Source organism: Aotus nancymaae, unplaced genomic scaffold (assembly GCF_030222135.1).
Source record: "Aotus nancymaae isolate 86718 unplaced genomic scaffold, 86718_ANA_hifiasm-v0.15.2.pri h1tg000053l, whole genome shotgun sequence".
NCBI classification, from domain to species: domain Eukaryota; kingdom Metazoa; phylum Chordata; class Mammalia; order Primates; family Aotidae; genus Aotus; species Aotus nancymaae.
Genome location: NW_026988467.1, coordinates 16,936,367 through 16,963,243, shown reverse-complemented (window position 1 = coordinate 16,963,243; position 26,877 = coordinate 16,936,367). Strand labels below are relative to the sequence as shown.

The following is a 26,877-nucleotide window of genomic DNA, read 5'->3' as shown; positions in this document are numbered from 1 at the left end:
CGTAATCCCAGCACTTTGGGAGGGCAAGGTGGGAGAATTGTTTGAGCCTAGGAGTTCAAGACCAGCCTGGACAACATAGCAAGACCCTGTCTCCACAAACAAACAAACAAAAAATTAGCATGGCTTTGTGGCACACACTTGTAGTCCCAGCTACCCGGGGGGCTGAGGTAGGAGGGTTGCTTGAGCCTGGGAGATCGAGGCTGCAGTGAGCTGTGATTGTGTCCTGCATTCCAACCTGGATGATAGAGTGAGACTCTGTCTTAAAAAAAAAAAAGTTACTGTAATCAAGATAGTATGGTATTGATATAAAGTTAAATAGGTCAGTGGAACAGAATAGATGATTGAGAATCAGACCTACACGTGTGGAAAATTTATTTCTGACAAGGATGCAAAGGGAAGTTCATGGAGAAAGAACGGCGTTTTCAACCATGTTGCTAGGTCAACTATCAACACAAAGAGAAAGAAAGGGAGAGAGAAAAAGAGGGGGAGAGAGAGAGAAAAGAGAGAAAGAGGGAGAGAGAAAGAGAAAAAGAAGCAGGGGGAGAGAAAGAAGAAAGAGAGGATGAGAAGGAGAGAGGGAAACAAAGCAGGGATCAGGGAGGAAGGACGGGAGAGAAACAGAAAAGAAATAAGAATTTCAGTTCATACCTCTAACCATATTCAAAACTTAATCAAAACTCAGCTCATCATAGTTCAAGAGTGCTAAGACAATTTAATAGGGAAAAAATGGTCTTTTCAACAAACATTATTTAGATAACTGGATGCCCATATGGAAAAGAATGAAGTTGAACCCCTTCCTTACACCATACACAAAAGTTAACTCAAAATGGATCAGAGACCTAAATGCAAACTATAAATCTTTTACCAGCCTGAGCAACATAGTGAGATCTCATCTCTGCCACACACGAAAAATAAAGAACGAAAGAATGAGCTGGGCATGGTGGCACATACCTGTAGTCCCAGCTATTCAGGAGACTGAGGTGAAAGGATTGTTTGAACCCAGGAGATCAAAGCTGCTGTGAGCTGTGGTGGTGCCACTGCACTCCAGCCTGAGTGGAAAAGAGAGATTCTGTTTCAAAGAAAAACAATAAACTTTTAGGCTGGGTGTAGTGGCTCACACCTATAATTCCAGCTCTTTGGGAGGTCCAGGCCAGCCAATCACTGGAGGTCAGGAGTGTGCGATCAGCCTGGTCAACATGGCGAAACTCCATCTCTACTAAAAATACAAAAAATTAGCTGGGCGTGGTGGCAGGCACCTGTAATTCCAGCTACTTGGGAGGCTGAGGCAGGAGGATCACTTGAACCTGGGAGGCAGAGGTTGCAGTGAGCTGAGATTGTACCACTGCACTCCAGCCTGAGAGACAGAGCAGGACTCTGTCAAACAACAACAACAAGAACAAAACACACACACACACACACCAAAAAAATAAACTTTACATAGGAGTAAGTCTTTGTGCCACTGAGTTAGCAATGGTTTCTTAGATAGTACATCAAAAGCACAAGTGACACAAAAGAGATTTTGAACTTTATCAAAATTAAAAATATGTGTGCTGCAAACTCTATCATCAAGAAAATAAGACAGAATGAGAGAAAATATTTGCAAACCATATGTCTGATAAGGAACTTGTATCCAGAGTATCTAAAGAGCTCTTATAACTCATTAGTAAAAAGATGCCGATGCAATCTTTAAAATAGGCAAAAGATTTAAAGACATTTCTCCAAAGAAGATAAACTTATGACCAACAAGCATGTGAAATGCTGCTCAGTATCATTAGTCATTAGGGAAATCCAAACAAAAATCATAATGTGATACCACTTCACACCCACTAGGAGGGCTGCGATCAGGACAGATGATACCAAGAGTTAGTGAGGAGGTGGAGAAACGGAACCCTCGTACATTGCTGATGGGAATGTAAAATGGTGAAACCACTGTGGAAAACAGCTTGGCAGTTCTTTAAAGCACTAAACACGGAGTTACCTAACTAAGACCCAGCAATTCCACTCCTAGGTATATAACTGATACGGTTTGGCTCTGTCCTCACCCAAATCTCATCTTGTGGCTCCCATAATTCCCACGCGTTGTGGGAGACACCCAGTGGGAGAAGACTGAATCAGGGAGGCAGATCTTTCCCGTGCTGGTCTCGTGATAGTGAATAAGTCTCATGAGATCTGATGGCTTTAAATAAACGGGAGTCTGCCTGCGCCAGCACTTTCTTTGCCCGCTGCCATCCACGTAGGAGGTGACTTGGTCCTCTTTGCCTTCCACCATATTGTGAGGCCTCCCCAGCCAGGTGGAACTGTAAGTCCAATAAACCTTTTTCCCGTGAAAATTACCCAGTCTTGGGAATGCTTTTATCACCAGTGTGAAAACAGACTAATGCAATATAAAAAAGAGAAATGTCTCCATTTTAGCACTTTGTACTTTTAATATTTTTGCATCCACGCACAAAAACTGTACAAATGTCCATAGCAGCATTATTCATTATAACCAAAAAGTAGAAAAAACCAAATGTCCATTAGTTGATGAATAGGGTATATTTATACAAGAAAATATTCTTCACTCATTAAAAGGAATAGAGTAGCGACACATTATAACATGTCCAAACCTTGAAAACACTGCTAAAGGAAAGATACCAGTCACAAAAGGCCACATGTCACATGATTTTGTTCTATGAAATGTCCAGAGTAGGCAAAGCTGCAGAAACAGGAAGTAGCTGATGGTTTCCAGGGGCTGAGGAAAGGGAGTGTGGGGTGACAGGGATTGGGTAGAATTTCTTTTTGTGGTATCAGAAGTATTCTAAAATAAATTGTGGTGATGGTGGCAAAACTACGGATACATACACACAAAAAACTCATTGAATTATACACTTGAAATAAATGAATGGTATGGTATATGAATATATGTTGCCTAGACTGGTCTCTAACTTCTGGCTCAAGCAATCCTCCTGCCTCAACCTCCCAAAGTGCTGGGATTACAGGTGTGAGCCACCATGCCTAGCCAATAAAGCTATTTTAAAAAGTGGAATATATTATTCAACCTTAAAAAGGAAAGAAATTCTGACATACAGATGAATTTTGAGGACATTGTGCTAAGTGAGATAAACTGGTTGGAAAAGGACAAATAGTCTATGATTTTATTTATATGAGGTACTTAGTCAAATTCACAGAGACATGACATAGGATGGTGATTGCCAGGGGCTGAGAGAAGGGGAGAATGGGGGGTCAGTGTTTAAAGGGTACAGAGCTTCAGTTTTGCCAGATTAAAAGGGTGCTATGGATAGACGGTGGTGATGGTTACACAACAGTATGAATGTACTTAACACCACTAAACCATACACTAAAAAATGGGTAAGATGGTAAATTTTATGTTGTGTGTATTTACCACCATTTAAAAAATAAATATTTAAAAATGGATCATTGACCTAAATATAAAACCTAAGCTTGTAAAATTTCTAGAAGAAAATGAGGGAGAAAATTGTTGTGATCTTGGATTAGGCAGATTTCTTAATACACGCCAAAAGCACAATACGTAAGAGGAAAAAAAATCAATAAAAAGGACTTCATGAAAATTTAACTTCTGCCCTTTCGAACATCCTGTTAAGATCACGGAGGCTGGGCGCAGTGGCTCATGCCTGTTTGGGAGACCAAAGTGGGTGGATCACTTGAGCCCAGGAGTTTGAGACCAGCCTGGTCAACAAGGTGAAAATCTGTCTCTATTGAAAATACAAAAAATTTCGGGAGTCTGAGGCAGGAGAATCACTTGAACCTGGGAGGTGGAGGTTCCAGTGAACCGAGATCACACCAGTGCACTCCAGCCTGGGTGACAGAGTGAGACTGTCTCAAATAAAAAAAAAATTACTCAGGCACGGTGGCGTGCACCTATAGTTCCAGCTGCTTGGGAGGATGAGGCACTAGAGAATTACTTGAACCCGGGAGGTGGAGGTTGCAGTGAGCCGAGATCACACCAGTGGACTCCAGCCTGGGTGACAGAGTGAGAGTCTGTTTCCAAAAACAATAATAATGATAATAATAATGGAAAGACAAATCACAGAGTGGAAAAAAGTATTTGCAAAGCACATATCCAATAAAGATTTTGTATCCAAGATATAGAAAGGACTCTCAACATTCATTAATAAGAAAATAAACAACTAAATAAAAAATGAACAAAATATTTGAACTGACATGTTACCAGAGAAGGTATACGTATTGGCAAATTAGCACATAGAACAGCTACTCAGCATCATTTGTCACCAGATAAATAAAAATTAAAAACATAAGATTCTACTGATCACCTCTTAGAATGACTACAATTTAAAAAGACTGACCATATCAAGTTTTAGTCAGGGCATAAAGCAACTGAAACTCATCTACACTGTGGTGGGAATGCAAAATGGTACAACCACTTTGGAAAACAGTTGGGCAATTTCTTATTAAGTTAAATATGCACTTACCATATAACGCCCAGTCATTTTACTTGTTAGTATTTATCCAAAAGGAAAAAAAAAAGCATGCGTTCATACAAAGACTTACTCACAAGTGTTTATAACAGCCTCATATTCACAGTAGCCCAGAACTACAAACAACCAGAGTCCATCACCTGAAGAAAGGATAAACAAACTGTGATACATCCTTCCAACAAAATACCACTCAACAATGAAATTCCTGCACTGCCTATGCATGCAGCAACACAGATGAACCTTAAAAGCATTAGGCTGAGTCTAAGAAGTCAGATACAAAATCCTTCAAATTGTATGACTCCATCTATCTGAGATTCTGGAGAGGGCAAAACTCACCTACAGTGACTGAAATGGGCCAGTAGTTGTCACTGGTCCACTTCTGTCACTATCATACAAATGCTTGACAAATGTCATACGTTTGTAAAAATTCACGAAACTTCAAGTGGATCTATTTTATTTTATATAAATTGTGCCTCATAAAGAGTGAGACCCTGTCTCAAAAAAAAAAAAAGAAAGAAAAAAATTTCTAAAATTAGATTGTGGTGATGGTTGCCAAACTGTGAATCTACAAAATAATAATATTAATAATAATTTTTATAAGAAATAATTTCTACCTTTATAACAAAAATATTTAGATAATGACCATTTCACCAAATATTTCCTAATCATTAAGCTGTTAACTCTGAGGGGGAAGCATCAAATGTCATTATTCCCATTTTATGGAGGTGGAAACTGAGGCAGCAAGCTGGGAAGCCATGTGTCTCAGCCCCATGAACCAGGGGAGACCCGACTACAGGCGGCTCCCTGAGGACCAGGCCAGTCCCTCTGTCACGCAGGGATTGAGCATGTCTCTGTCCCGCAGGGATCCTATGTGTATACCTAGGGGCCAGTGGAAAGGGAACAGGCAGAAGAAAGAAAGCAATGACCTACGAACTGCTCGCCTCCTCCAAGAAGCCTACCGTGTGTTCATTATTTTCTCTGGCCTCTCTTAACACCTGTATTAGTTTTCCAGTGCCACCATAACAAAGTCCCACAAACTAGGTGGCTTACACAACAGAAATTGATTTTCTCACAGTTCTGGAGGCCGGACTTCCGAGAGGAAGGTGTAGGGGGGCGGGTTCCTTCTGAGGCCTCTCTCCAAGCTTGTTGATGGCCACCTTCTCCCTGTGTCTTCACATGATCTTTTCTGTGTTCCTGTCTGTGTTCTGATCTCTTCTTCTCATAAGGACACCAGTCATTTTGGATTAGGGCCCGTGCTAGTAACTTCATTTTAACTCAATCACCTCTTCAAAGGCCCTATCTTCAAGTACAGTCTCATTCTGAAGTATTGGGGGTTAGGACCTGAACATATCAATTTAGGGTGCGGGACACATGGGCTGTGGTGCTGCCCATAACATCACCATATGGATCCTGACTGCGGGCCTCTGGGGGGATAAATTAGACTTAAGGTGAGAATAATGGGTTCTGGTCAGTCCTTGGCTGGAGACCCTTCTTTTTGGGATATCAGAAATGTTCTAGGCCTGGCGTTGACTCACACCTGTAATCCCAACATTTCGGGAGGTGAAGATGGGTGGGTTGCTTGAGTCCAGGAGTTCAAGACTGGCCTGGACAATATGGCAAAACCCCATCTCTACAAAAAATACAAAAATTAGCTGGGTATGGTGGTGTGTGCCTGTAGTCCCAGCTACTTGGGAAGCTGAGATGGGAGGGTTGCTTGAGCCCGGGAGGTTGAGGCTGCAGTGACCTGAGATTGTACCACTGCACTGCAGCCTGAGTGACAGAGTGAGACCCTGTCACAAAAAACAAAAAAGAAAAAGAAAAAAAAATTTCTAAAATTAGATTGTGGTGATGGTTGCAAAACTGTGAATCTACAAAAAAAAAAAATCGAATTATACACTTGAGTGAATGGTATGGTATGTGAATATCTCGATAAAGCTATTTTTAAAAATAGATTACGTGATTCAGCCTGAAAAAAAAAGAAATTCTGACATATGCTACAACACAGATGAACTTTGAGAATATTGTGCTAAATGAAAGAAGTCAGGTAGAAAAGGAGAAATGCTCTGTGATTTCACTTATGTGAGGTACTTAGTCAAATTCATAGAGACAGGAAGTAGACCCTTCGGAGCCCCACCAACTTCATCTGCACGTGGAAAAAATCGTGCCCCAAATATAAAATGTGCTTCGAGGAGCAAGCGAGATGGAAGACTCTGTGCGTGCCTGCATTCTATTACCTCCTGTGGAGCGGATGGTGAACCCTCCAGGCCAGCCCTTCTGCCAGGTCTCCAGAGGCTGTGAGTGCCTATGGGATCATATTAACAGGAGGAATGCCTCTGTCCCACCTTCATAAGTCAGTTCCCACCCCTCCCAAAATAAAGCCTTCCCTTCTGAGCATCTCCAGAAGCATCTTGGGAGCCCCAGCCACTCATATCCCTCTCCTCTGTTCCCCTGCCCCGCAGTTGACATCCACTTATAGCCACTCATGGAAGTCTTGGCACCCACAGAGATTGGGCCTACCCCAGGGTGCTGCCCTTAGATTCCCCCAAAGCTGCAGACTCTCAGGGTGCCAGGAAAGTTGCCTTGCCTCCCAGCCTCAGAGCCGTACATACCACGCTCTGCATGGAAGAGGTGTGTGCCCCCAGTCCCATCTCACGCCACAGTGACGCCTTCTATCGCCTGTGCCTTGCAGAATTCCTCTCGGTGACCAGAGGGGTGCCAGGAGGTTCTACAGGGTTCTCTCTGCAGGGCTCAGGTCAAACCCACCATCTTGGTGTCAGCCCCCCATTGCAACTCCTCAGGCAGGGCAACCCACCTCTATGCAAATCAATGTGAGCCTCTCACCTGCATCCACCAGACAGGCAGCCAACTGTCTGTACCACCCAGGTCCCAACCAGCTGGAAAAGTGTCTGGTCTCTCTGAGGACACTGGAAGCTCCTGGTGGGCAGGGCCTCGTCTTGCTCTTTGTCTCTGCACCCTGCAGACTCGGTGTGCTGAGTACAGCGTGGGTGCTCGGGAATGTCCTTGGAATGGAATCATGTGCTGAGCTCCTGTGGGACTTCCTGGAAGTGTGCTCTTTTCCTCCCATGAGCTGATACTAGTAACAGCACCACCAACTATCATTACCGAGTGTTTATTCTGCACGAAGCACATTGTCAAGCGCCACGCATGCCACACGTCTAGGAATCCTCATAACAATCCCACTAGCTGGGTATTATCAGTTTCCTCCACCCCATGTAACAGATGAGAAAACAGAGGGGGAGTCAGGATCCACGTAAGGTCTGTCTGACCCCCAGGCCTCCTTCTGAACCCCCAGGCTCTGCAACCTCCCACCAGATGTGGCCTTTATGAAACAACACAGGGCTGGGCTGGATCTAAACACAGGAAAGAACCTTCTAGCAGTGGCCATCTGGAAGCTGCTGAGCATGGGGATTTCAAGTGATTTTGAAAGTGCCTTCTTGTGACCACTGGCCCAAGAATCCCCCCATTGCATGTGACAAGCTCTGTGTCATTTCGAAACAAGACTCTCTGGGCTTGGGGCGCAGAAAGAGGGCAGTCTGCCGAGCCCCTTGCCTGAGTTAGAACCCTAGACCTTTTCCTCCTATGACTGACCACTTACCATGTGCCAGTCGTGCTACCTGTAATCATGACAACAAGCCTAAAGGAGATGCATCATTGGTGCCATTTTCCAGATGGGAAACTGACGCTCAGAGAGATGAAGCAACCCGATCAAGGTAACACAGTTATTAAGCTAGAAGCCAAAGACAGAACCTTCTGATATCAAAACCGGGGCTTTCCTTCTGCTACACGACCTCGGTTATTCATAATTTGGAAGGATACCTAATAATCTGGAAGGATATCTGAAGGACTTCCTCCTTAAGTTTGAATCTTTTTTTTTTTTTTTGAAGAGACAGGGTCTCAGCTGTCACCCAGGCTGGAGTGCTGTGGTACAATCACATCCCACTGCAGCCTCGGACTCCTGGGCTCCAGGGATCCTCCTGCCTCAGCCTCCTAAAGTGCTAGGATTACAGGCACTATAAAAAAATGTTAAGCCATCATCATCCTCCTCATTATTATCATTCAGACATATGGAAATGTAATATATAACCAGGAAAATGCACAAACCTTAGTGAACAGCTGGATGAATTATTGCAATGCGAACACACCCACGTAACCAACACCAAACAGAACATCAGCAGCGCCCCCTGAAGGAAGACCTCTAGTAACCCCCTCCAATCAGCACGCACAGCCGTGGTGAACTGCTGTCCTGACTTGTGAAATCACACATGAGCTTGGCTGTTGTGGAACGTCATGGCAATGGAGTCTCGCTCCTACTCTGTGCTCTTTGGTGTCTGGCCTCATATTTTATTCTATGCTTGTGGGAGTCATCCATGTCCTTGTGTGTCATTCTGGTTTGTTGACATGGTGTCCTCGTCGGGTGACTAGATTGCCACAGGTCTGTCCATTCTGCTGTGGACAGGAGTTTGGAGGGTTCCAGTTGTTTAACCATTTCCTTTGGTTCAGATGGAGAAAAGTGGGTCACTCTCCCACACAAGCTGATCTCTCGCGCCTCCCTCTTCCTCGCCCTGGGGAAGGCCTTCTCCTTTGGCTTCCCTCCGATCCTGCGAACCTGTGGGAATTCGGAGCTTCATTTCAGATACTCTCTGGCAGGCTTTCATGGTGGATGGAATCCAGGCAATGGGACTATTCTGGTCAATAGGGCTTTTGAGGGGAGGTCTCATGCCATGGGCTGACAGGATGTGTTGTCACCTCATGGGGGTATTCTCAGGAGGTGAAAAAGAGGGTCCACTCTCTTCTGGTCTGCAGCGAGGGTGGGGGCAGCCAATTTCCAGGTTCTGCCAACTCTTCTGACTTCCACGTCTGTCTATGCTGGGCGGGTAAGAGAATTCGTATGGCAGAGCTCCAAGACACAGTGACTCATCTGTAGAATGAAGATTATGACAGGACTTACTTATATTTATTATGTGTGGAGTTCTTAGGGCAGTAACCCCCACACAGTAAGGCGAGCTCCAGCAGAGCCGTGGTCTAACCCAAACTCTGCCTGTACCTGCTGTGTGACCCTGGTTAAGTTTCTAACCTCTCTGAGCTCCAGCTTCCTCACCTGTAATATGGGAATCACAGTGTCTTCTTCATGATGTGGCTGTGAAAATCAAACGAGATAAGAACTCAGGTCCTGACACAAGGTAGAAACTCAGTCAGCAGTAGCTCTTTTTAACAGATTTTCCCCTCTCAGCATCTGATAGCCTTCCTGCTCCCTTCCACCCTCCACCTGAAGAGCTTGCCAGGTTGTGGCCTAACAGTATCATCAGTGTTTTTCCGACTGTTGCCAGGGAAGTAAAAACACACAGACTTGCTGATACATCCCAAGAAACAACCAGGTCCAATAGATACTAAGACCTGCTGATGGGCAGAAGCAAAGGGATTTCAAATTCACACAGACTTTCAGAGATAGGAAAAGGCATGAAAATCTTTATATCTTCATCCTCATTGTTAATTATTCAAATGTAAATTATTTAATGCTTCTTTTCCTTGAGATAGGATATCACTCTGTCGCCCAGGCTGAATGAAGTGCAGTGGCTTGATCATGGCTCACTATAGCCTCAAACTCCTGGGATCAAGCAATCCTTCCACCTCAGCTTCCTGAGTAGCCAAGACTACAAGCCCACATCACCATGTGCAGTGAATTTTACTTCTTTTTTTTTTTTTTTACGAGACAGGGTCTCACTCTGTCACCTAGGCTGGAGGGTAATGGCTCAATCTTGGCTCACTGCAGCCTTGACCTCCTGGGCTCAAGTGATCCACCCACCTCAGCCTCTCGAGTAGCTGGGATTACAAGCGCAAGACATCATGCCTGGCTAATTTTTGTATCTTTTGTAGAGACAGGGTTTCACCATGTTGGCCAGCCCGGTCTCGAATTCCTGGTCTCAAACAATCCGCTCGCCTCACCCTCTCAAAGTTCTGGGATTACAGGCATGAGCTACCACGTCCGGCCTCCCAGTTAACTTTAAAATTTTTAGTGGAAATGGGATCTCACAACGTTGCCCAGGCTGGTCTTGAACTCCTGGGCTCGAGAGACCCACCCACCTCAGCATCCTAAAGTGCTAGGATTACAGGTGTGAGCTACCACACCCAGCGTCCAAAAACCTTTATGTCTTCTGACCCAGAAATTTCACTTCTGGAAATCTATACTAAAAAAACCATCAAACAAAAGAAAAATACCCGGTAATAACACAAACGATAGAATTAGTAGATGGAGGACATTGAAAGTTACAACTGCAGCTGTCCTCTTTTATCTTCAGGGGACACATTCCAAGCCCCGCAGTGGCTGCCTGAAAGCATGGATAGGACCGAACCCCAGATAGACTACGCTTGTTCAAATCTGCGGTAAAGTTCAATTTATAAATTAGGCATGGTAAGAGATTAACAACAATGACGAATAATAAAATAGAACAAGTATGACAATATACTATAATAATGTGGGAAAGAGGGGCAGAAATTAAATTTTTCTTCCATAAGCAAATTTCTCTGAGTCCTTCCCCCTCCTGTGGAATTGTATCCTGCTTTGCAAGTTTTATAAGTTTATAAATTCTTGTATTCTTGTTTTCCAGAGCTGATAACTGTAAGTTTCTGTAACACAGCAAAGCTCATGAGAAATGCCTAAGCAGGCTGGACTCCAGGCTTCTATACGCTGTGGTGGAAGGCAACAGATAAAGCCCGTGCTAAAATCCTTGCGCTCTGCAGATGACAAGCATCTGTGCCACACAGTGAGAGTCATAGGTAAGCCTGAGTTATGTGCCTGTTATTGCTCGATAAACTGTCTTTGTTCTGCACCTGCAAACTTGTTTTCTCCCCACTCTGTACGTCACGTATAAAAGGTCAAGCCCTGTCTTTGGCGCTCAGTTTTCGGATGCGAATCCACTAAGAGGGTGCACCTAAATAAAGTCCTCCTGTTTCACCCATTGGTCTCTCCGGTCTCCTGAACTTCCACAACAATAATAAAAGTTATGGGAACGTGGGTCTCTCTTAGTCTTTCTCAAAATATCTCAGTGTCCTGAACAGTACAGGTTACTGAAACCATGGAAAGCAAAACTGCCAGGAAACTGATAAAGGGGAACTACTGTAGCTTCTGTATGTGTAAGAAGATAAAAGAAGCCAGGCGCGGTGGCTCATGCCTGTAATCCCAGCACTTTGGGAGGCTGAGGTGGGTTTTACTTGAGGTCAGGGGTTCAAGACCAGCCTGGCCAAGATAGTAAAACCCCATCTCGACTAAAAATACAAAAATTAGCCAGGCATTGTGGCACACGCCTATAGTCCTAGCTACTCGGGAGTCTGAGGCAGGAGAATTGCTTGAACCTGGGAGGTGGAGGTTGCAGTGAGCTGAGATCACACCACTGCACTCCAGCCTGGTGACAGAATGGGACTCCCTCTCAAAATAAATAAATAAATAAAAAGATAAAGATTGAACATGTTAAGTAGAAGCATGGAGGATACTTAAAAGACCCAGATCCAATTTATAGAGAGGACCAAATGCACTGAGATGAAAAAAAAAAAAAAAAAAAAAAAAAAAACAATGGATAGGATTAACAGCACATCAGAGCATGCAAAAGAAAAGGTTATTTAGTTTACTTATTATAAGCAGTGATGATGAGGAGGAGGAGGAGGATGAGAGTCACTGCAACTGACACTTATTGGTCTCTAGCTGTAGACTAAGCCCTGTTCACATATCATCTTTTCATCCTCACAATACCCCTATGAAGTAGGTACTGTCATCACCCCTGTTTTACACAGGAGCAAGAGGAAGCCACGGAGCTAATAATCAGCTTGCTCCAAGGTAAGCAGCCAGAATGTCAGGGAGGCCAGGCTGTTAACCCAGGCAATCTGGGTTTGAATCCTATCTCCCCAGTCCTCTTAACCTCCAGGCATGTTGTGGCTACTGTAATGGCATTCCCTGAATCGGTGAGGCTTGGTGCTATGTGCTTTATGACATTGTCTCTAAATCTCACAGCCATCAGGAAAGGGAGGGTCTGCTGACCCTATTTTGCAGATGAAGAAACTAAGGCTCCTGGAGGTGAAGTAATTATTCCAGGGTCTCACTGTTGGTAAGAGAAGAAACCAGGATTTGAACCAGATCTGTCTGATCCCACACTTTACCTGCCGGATGTGCCCTGGGGTTTCTGGAGGTGTCTGAGATAACACTGAAGATGGGGCTTATGAGGATGCTTTGCAGCATCAAAGCCCTTCTCTCCCATTAGGGAAAAGCCTTCTGGAATCAACAAAGGGCTTGTGGCTACTTTTACTCCCATCCCTCCATACCAGATGGAGGGTGGCGTGGGTTCTGAGAGGTAGCCACGTGGCCCACCAAGAGTCCCAGTCTAGGATTGTCTACAGGGTAAGACATCACACTGGTAAGTGCACAAGGGAATGAATATTGAGCCTATGTAGACAGGAGTGCATCAAAAAATGTGCCAGAGGCATCTCTTTTGCTTGCCGTTGAGTTATTTTGCACGTAGATTGTTGGCACACATGTGAGGTGGTCAGCTGGTTGACTGAACCAAGGAACAAAGGCAATAATCAGATTTAAAAGGGAGAGAAGAGAAAAGAGAAGGGAGAGAGAGAAGCTCCTAGCAGTGACTATTGCTGGCATATTCTTCTGGATGAACTGGTTTGCTGACAGCAGAGGTCAGCCTGGGCATTCTGTCCTTAGCCTTCTAACAGGTATCAAAGAAGCAGTTTCTGCTGTGGGGGGACAAGGTTCTTGGGGGAGCCTGGTGGCTACCATCTCCGTGCTGTGGCCATGCGTGTCCTCCCGTCAGCTCCTCCACCCAGGTTGGGCTGGCTCCACACCATTAGCCTCATTAGGATTCTCACATGTAAACTGGGGCAGACCTCTGCAGGGGAAGTTGTCAACACACATCAATTGCCTTCAAATTGTGTGTGTGCTTTGACTTAGCAAGTCCACGTTAGGAGTAGATACTGTGGAAACAATTCTGGACATGAACTGAAATCTGGCCTTCTTTCACTGTACAGTCTAGATTAATAAAAAAAATCAGAAGCAACCCCATATATCCATCAGTGGAGCTTCATTAGATAAATGGTGTAGCAGCATAATAATGTATATAGCAGTATAACGAAACAGGAACCTGCCTTTCACAGTGTTACTACAGAAGAATATTTAATGACATAGAAATATTTGCAAGTTATGTCAGCAGATGAAAAACTAGGCTATGAAGCGCTGCATAGATAACATTTTCCTACTTTGGTTAAGGAAAACTATGGAGAGAGGGAGAGACAGAAAGAGAGGCAGGCAGCGACAGGGCCCAGAAGGACGTACATCGAAATGCCAGTGGTGCTTAACAGATTTACAGGTGATTTTAAGTTTACTGTTTAGGTTTTCCAAATCTCCTACACCGAGTGTATGTTTCTTTTATCAAAAAGGGCGTGGCGGGGAAGCCAAGGCCTGGTGTTCACACCTGCAATCCCAGCACTTTGGGAGGTTGACTTGGAAGGATTGTCTGAGGCCAGGAGTTTGGAAGCAGCCTGGACAACATAGTGTTGTTTAAAGAAAAAGAAAAATTAGCCAGGCGTAGTGGCACATGCCTGTGGTCTCAGCTACTTGTAAAGCTGAGGAAGGAGGATTGCCTGAATCCAGGAGGTCAAGGCTGCTGTGAGCTATGACTATGCCACTGCACTCCAGCCTAAGTGACAGAGTGAGAACCTATCTCAAAATATACATATATATGAATATAAATAAATAAGTGGGAAACAAAACCCATATGTTAAAAAAAAAAACAAAAAAAACCTCCCCAGTGCCAGAAAAGTGGAAGCGAAAGAAGCATGTGTTGCCTCCATGAGAGCGGGGGTGGCAGGGAGGGCTGGGCAAGGCCGGGTGTGGTGCATCTGATATAAGGGGGGGCCGCCCGCATGGAAAGGGACTTCCAGCAGCTGCCTCCACTGCCCTGAGCTGCGATCATGGAACTTGCCCTGCTGTGTGGGCTGGTGGTGATGGCTGGTGAGTCGGGGACTGGACCCAGACTGGGAAGGGAAGGAGGGAGGCCAGTGCACCCCTGTGCTGTCTTTGCTAGATTGGGGGGCTGTTGCTCTGATCCCTAGGACCCTGGCCCCCACTCCTCAATCCTTCTGCCTCTCTGCAAAGAGCCTTCAGTGGCCACCAGTCTCCTAGCATGGTAGCTTCAGCCAGAGAGCTCTGGGTGGCCAAGCTGTGACAGTAAGAAACTAGAAGTCCAGAACCGGGGCCTGCTGGTCTGTGATGATGATGCTTTGAACACAGATCACTTCACCCCTGCCTCTCCCACTGAATAAGAACAACATTGTCAGCTGGGCGTGGTGGCTCACACCTGCAATCCCAGCATTTTGGGAGGCCGAGGCGGGTGGATCATGAGGTCAAGAGATGGAGACCATCCTGGCCAACATGGTGAAAGCCCACCTCTACTAAAAATACAAAAATTAGCCAGGCACGGTGGCTCACACCTAGTCCCAGCTACTCAGGAGGCTGAGGCAGGAGAATCGCTTGAACCCAGGAGGCAGAGGTTGCAGTGAGCCAACTGCAGTCCAGCCTGGCAACAGAGCAAGACTCCATCTCAAAAAAAAAAAAACAAAAAAAAAAAACAGAAAAAAAGAACAACCATTATGAATGCATAGCACTCCATATTTTTAGAGTTGTTTCATGTTCATGATCTTCCTATGACCTGGGAAGAGGGTTCCTTTGACCTTTGATGAGGGGTGGAACAGTTTCCGTTTGATCTTAAGCAGACCAAATGTAAAATGCACTTGCTAGGAGATTGGCCTTTTTTTCCTCAATCCATCTCAAAATTGTGATTGAGAAAGGACTTGCATGTTTAAATGTAGTTTTATGGTATCTTGGGACTCTGAAATTCTCTAGAGGAACATGTCTCCAGGATTACAGCAAAAACCGTTAGGAAATTTGCAATCAAGCTGCAAAAATGTATCTCTCACATGTAAAGAGGGAAGAGACTGCAGAGATCAAATACACAGATGAACCTTCAGTCAAATGCAGGCCCCGCCATCTCTTGGCAGTATGACTTTAGCCAAATTGCCCAACCTTTGAATATCCTCATCTGTAAAATGGGCACAACCCCTTCATAGGGCTGTTAGAAGGAAGGACTCTAATGAGAAAATAGATACTAAGTGCTAAGTAAGCGTAAATAATAGCTTTACACATGGCACATGCATGAAAGATGGCAGTGGCACCTCCTCCCACCCACTGTGCCCATCCCTTGGGAGAAGGAGCTTCATCCCCATCAGTGGCAGCCAAGGGTGGGAAAAGCTACCCAGGCAAGAACTGCTGACAAGCTGAGTCAGTTCACCATCACCTCCCCAGCCACAGCTCCAGCTCCACTTCTCAGGCTGGGTCCTCCTCATCTTAAAATTATGACAAATAAGCTGAGCATGGTGGCTCAGGCCTGTAATCTCAGCACTTTGGGAGGCCAAGGCGGGTGGATCAAGAGGTCAGTAGTTTGAGACCAGCCTGGCCAACATGGTGAAACCCTGTCTCTACTAAAGATACAAAAAATAGTCAGGTGTGGTGGCACGCATCTGTAATCCCAGATACTCGGGAGGCTGAGGCAGGAGAATCACTTGAACCTGGGAGGTGGAGGTTGCAGTGAGCCGAGATCATGCCATTGCACTCCAGCCTGAATGACAGGGTGAGCCTCCATCTCGAAAAAATATATATATGACCAATAAGACCACCCAAAAGCATTCTGAATCAAAGCTGAGTGTATTTCTCATGTGGCAAAGGAGAGCTGCATCATTCAGGTGTGAGTTCAGTTTCTGTATTTCTGAGCCCAGATTGAAAGGGCAAGATTTAGAGCAAAAAGAGAGGACAGAGGTACCCTAAGTAAGGCAAGATTCTGAACACGGGGCTCTGGCTGGTCTGCAAGGTGGACTCTCCATTTGCAGTTGGGTTCCTTATGGAATCCAGGAATCTCTGATGGATTGTGTATGATTCCAGAGGCCCCAGGATCCTTCACCAGTGCAGCCAAAGGTTAGGAAGGCTTCTCGTTTACATGTCTTAACAGCTAGGGTCACCATGTCAAACAGGCATGGCAACATGGACTCCCACGCATCGAGGGAACACACTGGTGACATGAAGGCCCAGTCACTTTTAGGTGCAACCCAAGGCCACCCACCTGTGGTCTGGTCTCACTCTTTGTCCACTGCATGAGTTCCTCCCAACCTCCCTTCCCACCCCAACGGGCCCCAATGTGGGGCCCTAAGAAGACAGAGGTTAGGGTACCCCACACTGGAGCCCGTTGGGGTGGGAAGGGAGGTTGTACTATTGACTTCATTTGCCTGAGGTTGGGTGCGGGTTCCATAACTAGGCTCACTTGAAGCGGGGCTGCCCAGCCCCGTCTCTCTGAGACTCTGGGCTCCATCTGGATGTGTGCTGCCTGCATTCTTGAATCATCTCCTGGGGTTGCACACATGTGCATTTCTGTTCCCTTTTGTCTTATCTGTTTCTCCGAATCTCCCACCTGAATTCATGGACTTAATATATTTTATTTCTCCTAACTCAACATAATGCATTTCTCTCTTCCAGTAAAATCAATTCCCCTTACCATGAATTCTAACCAGCAGTTATTATGAATGAAATAAAATTATCCATGAAAAGCATCAATTTCTAAATCACTCTGTCTTCCAGGAGACCCACACACTGTCTTTATTAGAGACTCAGATTTTTCTAGGGGCTGGGGGTAAGAAGGGTGAGTTGGGATTATTCTTCCCATTGTGGAGTGGGAAATCAATGCCCAGAGACAGAGAATGAAACCAGACCATCTTAAATGATGAATTCTGGCTCGATTTACCAGTCACCAAGACTCTGAACAAGTTACTGAGCCTCAAACTGCTCATCTGTAAGATGGGGATTAAAAATAATATTCATTGAACCAATGCTGGTTTTAACAAATGAGTCACAAGTCAGAGGATAACACTGGAGGAAACTGGCTGAGGGGTATACAGGAACTTTCTATCTTTGCAACTTTTCTTTACATCTAGAATTACTCCAAAATAAAAAATTTATTTATTTAATATAACAGTAATTATCTAGCCAAATGGAGTCAAGAAATCAATACATAAGAAGACATATAGTAAGCACTCAAGAATTGTCCCTTTTTCCTTGAGACAAAGTCTCACTCTGTTGCCCAGGCTGGACTGGAGTGCAGTGACACGATCTCTGCTCACTGCAGCCTCCATCTCCCAGGGCGAAGGTGATCCTCCCACCTCAGCCTCCCAAGTAGCTGGGAGGATCGGAGTGCACCTCCACACCCAGTTAAATTTTGTATTGTTTGTAGAGACAGGGTGTCACCATGTTTCCCAAGCTAGTCTCGAACTCCTGGGTTCAAGCAATCTGCCCACCTTGGTCTTCCAAAGAAGAGATCATGCCACTGCACTCCAGCCTGGGCAACAGAGTGAGACTTTATCTCCCAAAGTGCTGGGAGTACAGGTGTGAGCCACTGTGCCTAGACTGTCATTTTTTTTTTTTAAATAGCAGTAATAGATGTCGTTTTATCTCCATCATCATTTGAGGTCACCCATTTGGTCTAGGCAGAGCAGAGGTGCCATCCTGTGCCCACTGGCGCCGCCCTGAAATTGATCTTCTCTCCTCTCCTGGTTGCTGGGCTGCTTGGCAGGTGTGATTCCAATCCAGGGCGGGATCCTGAACCTGAACAAGATGGTCAAGCAAGTGACTGGGAAAACACCCTTCCTCTCCTACTGGCCCTACGGCTGTCACTGCGGACTAGGTGGCAGAGGCCAGCCCAAAGATGCCTCCGACTGGTAACTCCTTTCCCAGGGTTGGCAATCCTATTCTGCCCCCGACTCCAGGACTCTTCTTTCCTCTCCACCAACCTATTCATTTAGTTGAGTTGAATCCATTTTGTCAAGCACCTACTATGTGCTAGAAACCACTGAGTGCCGACACCATCCCAGCCCTCCTGGAGCTTCCCTTACAGAAAGTTCCCCAGGGTCCCTGAAGGCCAGACACTCCCTTGCACTCCCATCCCCTACTCTAGTTATGATGACCACATTCACTCCCCACTGCAATGGACATTGTTTTTTTAAAGCCCCCACCCTCCTTTTGTCGTTTTTTCATTTGATCTTCATAACAACCCTGAGAGTCAGCTAGAGGAGCGGTGAGAGGCAGCCAGGCCTGGAGGCACTGCCCCGATCTGCCACGTATAGGCTGTGTGACCTTGGGAAGTGGCTTGACCTCCCCGAGTCTCAGTTTCTTCATCTCTGAAAAGGGGATAATATGAGCACCTCCATCCCATGGTGGTCTAAAGGGTTAAGACAGAATACGTAAATAAAGCAGGTGTCTGGCACATAGGAATCGCTCAGAAAATGTTAGTTACCATGATCCTAAGGAAGACTGGAGCCCTGCAGGCCTTGACTCTTCCCAGGTGGGGACATGGGTTCTTCTCTGGGGCGAGAGCAGCCAGAGACCCCAGTAGGCTGGGGACCCGTGCAGCTATGCACCCTGTCTGCTCCAGGTGCTGCCGGACCCATGACTGCTGTTACGCCCACCTGAAGACCCACAGGTGCCGCTTCCACACGGACCATTACAGATACAACTTTTCCCAGGGGGAAATCTACTGCTGTGAGTACCCAGACCTCAGGGTTGGAGCTGGAGACCCAGGAAGGGCGTTCTGGCCCCACTGCCTTCACAGCACAGCTACCAGACCTCTCTTTTTTTTGCATGGGCCCACTGGCTGCAGTTGGACTGTGAAAAGGCAAGAATGGGTATGGGGGTACGGAGAAGGCCCATGGGAGGATTGACCCCTTTAACATCCGGAATTCAGGCCCACGACTGACCAGCTTGGTGACCACATTGCTTAACCTCTCCAAACCTCAGTACCCTCATCTGTAATCTACCCCATTCAGTTATTGTAAGAACTAAAATGAAACACAGAATGGGCCTCACAGGACGCCTGCCACAATAAATTACACAGGGCTACCGATTGGCTGTGATTCTCATCATCACTGATGCTCACGGCAGCCTGTCGAGGATCAGCAAAACCCTGATTATCTCCATTGTACAGACCAGGAAACCAAAACTAGAGTGGGGAAGTGTTTGCCTCCAATGGACAGAGCCTGGGCTAACTCCTTTCCCAGGGTTGGCAATGGGCACCTGGCCCCTGCATCCTTTCCAGCATCACAAGTGTAGAAATGTAGCAGGTCTCCAAGGCTCATCGAGAGGGCTCATCAAGGCAGCTGCTGTTAATTGAGGACCTCATAGTAACAGTAACAATAATATCCAACATTTATTGAGCACTTACCATAGGCTAAGTGCCTTGTCTTCTTTACTTTAACTCTCATACCAGCCCCCTAGGCAGCTCTTACCATTATCCCCACTTTATAGATAATGAAACCGTGATCCCTCCTGCCCAGAGTCTTTGCATTGCATAGACTGTTGCCATCCCCCACTCCCCAACCCCAGCTTTCTCCAGGAAGAGCAGCCCCTTCAGATCCCGCCTCGAACGGCTCTTCCCCTCTGTTTTCTTCTCTCCTAGCCCTGCATGGTTCCTTACTTCCACTTTGCACAGTTGTTTATTCCTCCCTGTGGTGCTCTAATACCTGCCTCTCTCCCATGCCTCTATCGTTCAGTCCTCTCCTGCCATGACACGGTAGGTGCTCAATAATTGTTTAACGAACGGGTGAATAAATAAGTGAAGATGCAGTGGCACACAGGGAGGTTACGGTATGTGGCCAAGGTCATGCAGCTAGACTCCAGGTCGCTGGGACGGGTACCCCCAGGTTCCCATCCGGGGTTCGATTGAGCAGGAACTGCACTGCCTTCAGAGGCTGCTAGACCCATCCCTGGCTCTGTCTCGGGAAAGGAGACACAGAGATCCCCATCCTCCGCCCACAGCTGACAAGGGAAGCTGGTGTGAGCAGCAGCTGTGTGCCTGTGACAAGGACGTGGCCTTCTGCCTGAAGCACAACCTGGACACCTACCAGAAGAAACTGCGTTTCTACTGGCGGCCCCACTGCCAGGGGCAGACCCCTGGGTGCTAGGAGAAGCCCACACCCTCTACCCTGTTCCTCAGCATGGAGCTCCAGCGTCCCCACCCCAGTATCTAACCTGAACCAGCCTGGCTTTTCAAACACTCCTGGGGGAGGTAGTCCCAGCCTCCCCCGGAACTCCCTACCAGTGCCTGCTGACCTTCTGAAGCTTTCCAGATCCTCCCAGTTGAGGCAGCAGCTGTATCCTCTGAGGGTGGATGGGAATCCTGGGAGACCCCAAGCCAGGGAGCCCTCAGGGATGGTGTTTGGACCAAAGCATCAGGGTGGGGGGAGGGGTCTGCGGCTGTCCCCCACCTGCTGGCCCCCCACCAGTCCTTTCTCACCCCTTCCATATAATCTCAGATCTGCAACTGGAACAGCCACTCTAAAGGGCAATATTGATCTTTCTGTCCATGTGGCTGTCTCTCTTAAAACCTCAAGGCTTTCCACTGTCCTAAGATAAATCCTCTCATAGGTGTTGGGGACCCTGCACAGTTGGCCGTGTGACCCTCTCCCCAGGCAGGCTCTGAAGTCCCTGCAGGTGGAGACCATACCTGTCTTAAACTCAGTTGCATCCCTGGTGCCGAAAGCAACACTCAGAACCAAGAAGGAGCTCTGGAAATCCCTCTTGGGTGAAGCACTAGACAAGCTCTGTGGCTCCAGGCACCAGAGCCTTGAGTACTTTGTCTGACCTACAGGCACTGGCTCAGGGTGAATTACCAGGGGCTACTGAATGGCTATTACTTTCATCACGACTGATCCCCACCTCCTTGGGGTCAAAGGGCTACTTTCCAGAAGTCTCCCTGGGCTGACTCCTCCTCCCTGGCTGCAAGGGTTCACTCCCTCCTCCAAGCTCCCACAGCTTGGCTTCCATGGCTCTGCCATTACCAAGCTTGGCCTAGGATGGCAAATGGAACTTCTCTGATCTCCCCCAACTAAACTGGAGCCTCTGGAGGATGGAGATCGTGTCTGTGCCATCTGTTTCCCCTGTTTTCCCACAAACAAGGTGCTCGATTCATGCCTGTGGTTGGGGTGAGCCCACAGTGGATACACAGATGTTACAGCAGATGGTGTGGATGACTCACCCAGATCCCCTCCAGGCCCAAGACCCGTCTCCCAGAGTGAGGCCAGGTGTTGGCAGCCAAGTGCTCCAATGTGCCTCCTTCTCCTGAGCATTGCCCTGGTCTACTGAGAGCTGCCAGGCCCCCGCCCCACCCCTCCCATCAAGAGGCCACCTGTCACCCATGGCCAGGAGAGACTGACACCATGGAGGGTACAATTGCCACCCCCTCCCCCCGCCCACCTCTGTGCAGGATCGTCTGGATGGAACAACACCCTTGAGTTCCTGCTGGGATCAGGCTGAGGCCAGGCCTCTCCTGGAACCACATCTCTGCTTGGTCTCACCCCATAGCCTATCCAGTTTTCCTGGTTCCCGCTCAGGTTTCTCCAGAAAGTACTTTCTCAGTAAAGCATTTGCACAAGAATCCTTGTCTCAGGCTCTGCTTCTAAGGAAAGACACCTTTTTCCTATGAGGACTCCCAAGCTGCCATTTGTGTGTAGTTAGCTGTTTCCAGGCACCTGCAGTCGCCCATGCTCTGGGCCTGTGGCACCAACTGTGGCTCGGCTGCCTGAGCAGTTCTGAGATGCAGTGGCTCATGTGAGGTAGTGTCACAGGAATGAAGCACTGTGGGCGCTGGGTTCAAATTCCAGTCCTATGCACCACTCTGGATGGGATACTCATGGGGGGGCAGCTGTGCCCGTGTGGGGGCACAGCATAGGGAAACCTCTGTACCTTCTCAATTTTGCTGTGAACCTAAAACTGCCATATAAAAATAAAGTCTAGGCCGGCTCATGCTTGTAATGTCAACACCTAGGGAGGCCAAGGCAGGCGGATCACCCAAAGTCAGGAGTTTAAGACTAGCTTGGCCAACATAGCAAAACCCTGTCTCTACTAAAAATACAAAAATTAGCCAGGTATCGTGGTGGGTGTCTGTAATCCCAGCTACTCAGGAGACTGAGGTAGGAGAATCACTTGAACCCGGGAGGCGGAGGTTGCGGCTCAGATCGTGACACTGCACTCGAGCCTGGGCGACAGAGCAAGACTCTGCCTCAAAAAAACAAAATAAAATAAAAATCAAGTCTAGTTTTAAAAAATATCCATTTATATCACTGACTAGGAGGAAATAGTCTCTATGTTTAAAGTATAAATTAAAATAAGAAGAGACCAGTCTAGGCAACATAGATCTCATCTCTACAAAAAACAAGAATTTATTTTTTGAGATAGGTCTTGCTCTGTTGCCCAGGCTGGAATGCAGCAGCATGATCATGGCTCACTGCAGCCTCCACCTCCATGGCTCGAGTGATCCTCCTGCCCCAGCCTCCTGAGTGGTCAGGCACCAGAATGCCCAGCGAATTTCCTTTTTTTTTGTAGAGATGCAGTCTCACTATGTGGCCTAGGCTGGACTCAAACTCCTGGGCTCAAGTGATCCTCCTGCCTTGGCCTCCCAGTGTGTTGGGATTACAGTCATGAGCCATTGCACCGGACTGAAAATTTTTTACAAAGAAGAAAACAGAAAGGTGCTGATGTTTGTATTAAGTAAGATTAGTGTAGATGAAGTTCCTAGCACGGCAGGCACATGGCACGGGGTGATAACTTTAAATGTTAACTGCATGGTTACTGTTGTTATGTAGTGACCAGATCCAAAAGTCACCCCCAAGGGAAACCAGGAGGAGAAAGTGTCCTCCTCCTTCCCCTCCATACATAATATCCATTTACTCAAGAGACACTGTTCACCAAATTCATCCCAATAGCTCCCTGCGGCTTTGCGGCAACATCTCTCTTAACATCAACATGGCCGACTTAGGCATCACAATCCCCATTTTATAACTGAGGACCCTCCTGAGGTCCCACAACCCAAGAAAGGCAGAGCCACAGCTCTGCCCCAGCCTCTTCTGGCTCTGCTCCCTTGCCGTATCCTGTTTGTATTAGTTAAGAAGCTTCCAGCTGAAAACTGTGACTCAGTGGGCTGAAACAATGCGGGCATTTATGATCTCACATGATGAAACGTTCAGAGAGGAGGTGGTTCCAAGTCTGGCTCTTCGGTGCTTGATGTCACCAGGGCCCGGTTTCCTTCCTGCTCCTGGCAAGCCACCCTCTGTGTGTTGGCTTTGCCCTCTGGATGACTCCCCTCACAGCTCCAAGCTGGCAACCATGATGCCAGCCCGCAGGCCAGAACCTGACAGCATCCAGCCAAGGAGACGCTGTGTCTTCCTCTCTTCCTGTGTCTTTTTAATAAGCCCCCAAGCACCAGCCAGCAGACTTCCCCATAGGACAGGCCACCCTAACCCAGAGGTTGCCCAGGACAATGGGTTGAGCCTAGTTGGTTTAAATTCCTTAGGATTTATTTACCCACAAGAGGGAACAGGATCAATGTCCCTGAGGGGTGGGTAGCTGATGGAATTTGTGTCACGTGAGCAAGCCCAGAACCAAGGACTGCAACCCGCTCTCACTTTTGGGTGGCCAGGAGCAGGGCTGTGCCTGGGATGCTCCCATCTGTGACCACCTTATCACCAGAGCAGGCTTGATATGTCGTAGGTGATTGATAGGGATGTGTTGAAGAAATAAATGAATGATGAATGAATGAATAAATCTCAGATCAGTAAAGACATGGGACTTTAGGAGTTAGGAGACTAGACGCGCAGACGAGGCCTCAGGCAGCCAGGACTTGGAAGCTCCCACCCTGCAAGTTCTTATCCGGGACTAGTGTCCAGTGATTGAAATCGGACAAGAGCCAGCAAGGAAGGAGAGATTCCCAGGGGAACTTTGGTTTTCCACTCGCCCCTCCCAGTGCCTCTGGATGGCAAGGGCAGCCGCTGTGCTCCCTGTTCCCACTGGGGTTAGGCTCTGCCCAGCGTGGGACATGGAGTGGACATTGAACACCTGTGGTGCTCATTCACCCCTCCTCTCAATCACCTTGAGGCGCTGGTACTGTTACTGCATTTTACAGCTGTAGCAACTGAAACTCCAAGCGTGAGTCATTGGCTGATAAGTGGCAGGGTTGGGATTTGAACCCAGGTCTCTCTGACCCCAGGACTGTGTCCCACCCTACCTCCCACACTCTTGACTGAGACAGTCCCTGACTCAGCCCTGGGTGCTCCTAGGGGGGACTAGCTACGCCCAGGGACTACCAGGTGCAGCTGAGGTGTGTCAAAGGCAGAAACCTACCCATTGGCAGGTACAAGCCTCAGGCCATCTGGGATGCAGGAGTCCACCTCCAGGGGGCCCAGCCTAGGGGCAAAGGGACAGGGACTTTTCCAAGGCCCTGCCTGTCTTTCCAGCTGAATCCTGCTTCCAAATGCCCCTGCTCCTTCCCCACATCCTCGCCTTGCTGTGATGTACAGGAGGGGCTGGGCTCCTGCCACCCCCTCACCCTCTCTCAGTGTCCCCTTGAGAAGGACTGGGAACATTCACACTTGCGGTTCCTGACTGAGGTCAGCCAAAGGGCCATCCTGACCTCAGGGTACCAGCCTGGATAGCCCATCTCTCCCACTGGGTGACCTGGGTTGTTCTCTAGAGCTCAGAGTCCTCTATTTTATTGTTTTAATTTAAAATAAGGAAGAGATTTTAAAGCAGTTTGCAAAAGCTCGAGGCAAGGTCAGTGAAGTCAGGCTGAGGATTCATTCCTCTCTCGTCTCTTTCAGGGTTTACTTCCTGGTCGAACCCTGTCCACCCTGGGGCCTCTGCTGGGGGAAGCGTCCCCTGGCTCTTGACAAGACAGGCTCCTTCTTCACCCAGAGCTCAGCTGAACTGCTTCTCCCTCCAAAAAAATATCCCTGCCCTCCCGACCGAAAGCAACCACCTCCCACCCATAGTTACTCCCAATCTTCCTGCCCTGTTTTAATTCTCTGCTTTACACTTTCTGATGGTTTTCTTAATCAGCGTTCAGCAACTCACTTCTCTCACCCCAGCAATCAACTAGAATACGAATACCTTGGACAGAGGAAGGATCACAACATTCCCAGCATCCAGAACAAGGCTGGGGGCATAGGACATTTCTGTTGAATGAATGAATGAATGAATGGATGGATGGATGAATGAATGAATGAGTAGGGACTGATAGGAAAGCTTCTCCTTTTTCTTCCAACTGGGCTGCTTCCCAGCTATGTGAGCTTGGGCTTGTGGTTTTGTTACAAGAAAGGGGTCCAGATCCAGACCCCAAAAGAGGGTTCTTGGGTCTCACGCAAGAAGGAAGTCAGGGTGAGTCCATAGAGTAAAGTGGAAGCAAGTTTATTAAAAATGTAAAGAAACAAAAGAATGGTTACTCCATAGGCGGATCAGCCCCCTGAGGGCTGCTGGTTGCCCATTTCTATGGTTATTTCTTAATGATATGCTAAACAATGGGTGGATTATTCATGTCTCCCCTTTTTAGACCCTATAGCGTAACTTTCTGATATGGCCATCACATTCGTACCCTGTCATGGCGCTAATGGAAGTGCAGCACTGAGGACAACCAGATGTCGCTCTCGTGGCCGTTTTAGTTGTGATGGGTTTTAGTCGGCCTCTTTACTGCATCCTGTTTTATCAGCAAGGCCCTTGTGACTCGTATCTTGTGCTGACCTTCTGTCTCATCCTGTGATTCAGAGTGCATTAAGCATCTGGGAATGCAGCCCGGTAGGCTTCAGCCTTATTTTCCCCAACTTCTATTCAAGATGGCGTTGCTCTGGTTCACACACCTCTGACAGTTGTACTTCTCTGAGTCTCAATTTGTGATTAATAAAATTAACCAATAACGCCTACCCTTGAAAGGGAATTTTTGACGAAACGCTCATCTGTTTCCTACTGAGAACTTCCCACCAGTGAGAAGGCTGGGACAGGGTAGAAGGGGTGGGGGGTGCAGTTTGGAAAGGTGAGGACATCCTACCACCTCCTAGCCTTTCTCTCAGGACAATCAGAAATTAGCCCTTCACCGTCTGCCAGAAACACGCCCCCTACATTCAGGAGGCCACTGAAGGGGGGTCACAGTGTATTCTGCTGGTGGGCTGCCTCTGCCGGAGCCCCTTCCAGGGGCCAGGGCTAGGCTGGGATGAGAGGAAGCCGAGGCTGTCCCTGTTCCCTCCTCAAGGATTCAGCCCTGACATGAAGCAGCAGCCAGCCCTGGCTCTGCGGTCAGCGTCCCTCCCTGCCCCAAACCCAGTCCAGGAACTGCAGAGCAGATGGAAGAGAGGAAAATTCAGCCACAGCAGCTTCTGGCTTCCTGAGAGGGAATGAGAAAATGCCAATTTCTGGGATCCCCTTTGCTAAGAACCTTATATACATTTTCTCATTTATACTCACACTTCATTCTGCATGACCAGCAAGGTG

At 47.4% G+C, this 26,877-nt stretch overlaps 1 protein-coding gene across 5 annotated transcripts; it reads left to right on the top strand.

Annotated features, from left to right (window-relative positions):
- Positions 1-14,397: 14,397 nt before the first annotated feature.
- PLA2G2D (phospholipase A2 group IID) lies at positions 14,398-26,300 on the top strand. Of its 5 annotated transcripts, none has more exons than XM_064363735.1 (4): positions 14,398-14,484; positions 18,146-18,290; positions 19,004-19,110; positions 25,218-26,300. In XM_064363735.1, the coding sequence occupies exons 1-4, from the start codon at positions 14,445-14,447 to the stop codon at positions 25,415-25,417; spliced, it is 492 nt and encodes a 163-aa protein (XP_064219805.1). In that variant the 5' UTR covers positions 14,398-14,444; the 3' UTR covers positions 25,418-26,300. The 5 variants fall into 5 exon arrangements, with proteins under 5 accessions (XP_064219805.1, XP_064219806.1, XP_012296163.2 ...); XM_064363736.1 differs by lacking the exon at positions 25,218-26,300 and adding an exon at positions 20,383-22,649; XM_012440740.3 differs by lacking the exon at positions 25,218-26,300 and adding an exon at positions 20,024-20,458.
- Positions 26,301-26,877: the final 577 nt, after the last annotated feature.